At 41.3% G+C, this 2,097-nt stretch overlaps 1 protein-coding gene across 4 annotated transcripts in view; it reads left to right on the top strand.

Annotated features, from left to right (window-relative positions):
* The window catches only part of gtpbp3 (GTP binding protein 3, mitochondrial), an 18,640-nt gene extending 16,767 nt beyond the window's left edge, over positions 1-1,873 (top strand). For 2 of the 4 annotated variants that reach the window (XM_032527125.1, XM_032527126.1), the window contains 3 exons: positions 81-211; positions 611-797; positions 1,291-1,873. In XM_032527125.1, the coding sequence (XP_032383016.1) occupies positions 81-211; positions 611-797; positions 1,291-1,522 (550 nt within the window). In that variant the 3' untranslated portion in view covers positions 1,523-1,873. The remainder of the gene's footprint in view (positions 1-80; positions 212-610; positions 798-1,290) is intronic. The other 2 variants (XM_032527124.1, XM_032527123.1) reach the window with 2 other exon arrangements.
* The last annotated feature ends 224 nt before the right edge of the window (positions 1,874-2,097 follow it).

Raw genomic sequence — 2,097 nt, 5'->3', positions numbered from 1 at the left:
AAAAAAAAAAAAAAATCCTAAATTCTTGATCATATGAAAAAATCCTAGTCCAGAGTGGAGGCTGCTTTCTTTTTTTCCAGAGTGGAACAGGCGGATCTGACCCTGGTGGTTGTGGACTGCGCTGATCTCCCCTCTGATGCACAGCGAGCTGCAGCCTTCCTTCAGGAACACCTGGGGAGAGTCCTGCCCAACCAGGAGCAGCCTGAGACAGGTCTGATATCTAGGCCTCATCTGCTCCTGCTTCCCCTAGATAGTCAATGATGCTGCAGCTATATTTTCAAGGCACTTAGCCACGATAAAGCAAATACTATACTATATGATACTATACTATGACTGTGATTTGTTTTTGATGAATTTATTTGATGGCATAAATACTTTGACTTTTATGACTTTTTCATGAGTTTGTATGATGTACTATTCTGTGACACTTTTATGATATAAGGTACAAATCTCTTGGTAAAAGTATGTATAGTATTCCAGAAAGTTCAGGCTGGGAATTGAGATTTCAGTCATCGAGAGTAATCCATTAGAAGTGTCTGTGGCTGAGGGAGTAATAGCTGAATCATTGGTGATTGATCAACATTTGTTCTTCCTTCCTTCCTTACCACAGTTTATCCTGCAGACAGGTTTCTTCTTGTGCTGAATAAAACGGACATGTTGCATGAGGAGCAGAAGCTGAAGCTGGACAGGGAGTTAAGACAGGTCTCTGGACTCCCTCCCGTTTGTCTGATCTCTTGCCACACTAATGAAGGACTGCAGGACTTCCTCACAGTGCTGCACAGCAGTGTCAAGACTCTGTGAGTTGCTGCAATTTATGTTTTGATGCCAGAACAAAGACTGCATGTCTCACTTAATTGCATCAGAAAGATCTTTTATTTTCTGTGATGCATTATACAAACAGATTTATGTGATTAAAACAGGCTTCCAAAAGTATCTTTGTTTCACCTAAAATTCCTTTTTCCAATTGTGAATAAGACCACTCCACAACTGCAATGACTTTTGTGGCACTAAAACTATAAAACCTGATAAACACTATATCCAAATAATCTTTTTTATCTACCTCACAGATATTTGTATGTTTTTAAGGCTCAGTGTTTTCCATTTTAACTTATTTATATATATATATAGTTACAGCATGCTTTGCTGTCTGCCGCAGTGTCTATTTTTTTAATACTACCACAAGAAATCTAATCGTATCGCAGAATATTTGTGCTACAAATGGTTTTCATCCTTTTGAAAGTACAAAATAATGAGTGTCTTGTTGATTTTGCTGTCTAACTTCCTTTCTAGGTGTGGCGACCCTCTGTCAGGTGCCCCCACCCTGACCCAGGCCCGCCACAGGGCCCACCTGCAGCAGTGTTTTGCGGCCCTGGCTCAGTACCAGCGGTACCGCGACATTGACCTCGCTCTGGCAGCCGAAGGTGTCCGGTTGGGTCTCACCAGCCTGGGCCGGATCACTGGACGTGTCGGGGCAGAGGAGATCCTGGATATCATCTTCAAAGACTTCTGTATTGGAAAATAGTCAGATGGGTATCAGCAAAAACATGAAATATATGTGATAATACCCTGCTCAGAGAGGAAGATTGCGTTCTTGTTTAGTCCCAGAGTATCAGTTAAGAAAACAAGACAAAAAGGGCACCACCTTGGTGTCATGCCATGTTTCGAGGCACAAGCAATGTCACGGTACCGCTGGTACTGAGCCAAAAAGAATAAAATGCATGTTCTCGGCTGCAGGGTCACTCTGCTCCCAAGACACAAAAATCTTTGTTTTTTGTTGATGCTTTTCGACAGACTGAAATAGTTTTAACGTGATCACAGGTGCCTCCTATGCCCCATCTGCTGGACAAGTGTTTGGCAAGTCTTGAGTCGTAATAAAAAAAATTTAAAAAAAGCTTTGGGTAGGTGAAAATTGGACTCTAGGGGTTGCAACATAGTAGCCAAGAACATTTAAAAAATAAAGACAGCTGCGGACCTCTTCAAGGCCATGAACTCAAAGTTTGGATGTTTACTTGTACAGTGACGGTTTTTAATGATTATTTGGGGGAGCATTTTTGTGTGTGAGAAATGTTATTACTTTTCTTTTACTATTTGTGTGAA

Source organism: Etheostoma spectabile, chromosome 9 (assembly GCF_008692095.1).
Source record: "Etheostoma spectabile isolate EspeVRDwgs_2016 chromosome 9, UIUC_Espe_1.0, whole genome shotgun sequence".
NCBI lineage: Eukaryota > Metazoa > Chordata > Actinopteri > Perciformes > Percidae > Etheostoma > Etheostoma spectabile.
Note: the sequence above shows the minus strand (reverse complement) of the source record. Positions and strands in the feature narration are given on the sequence as shown.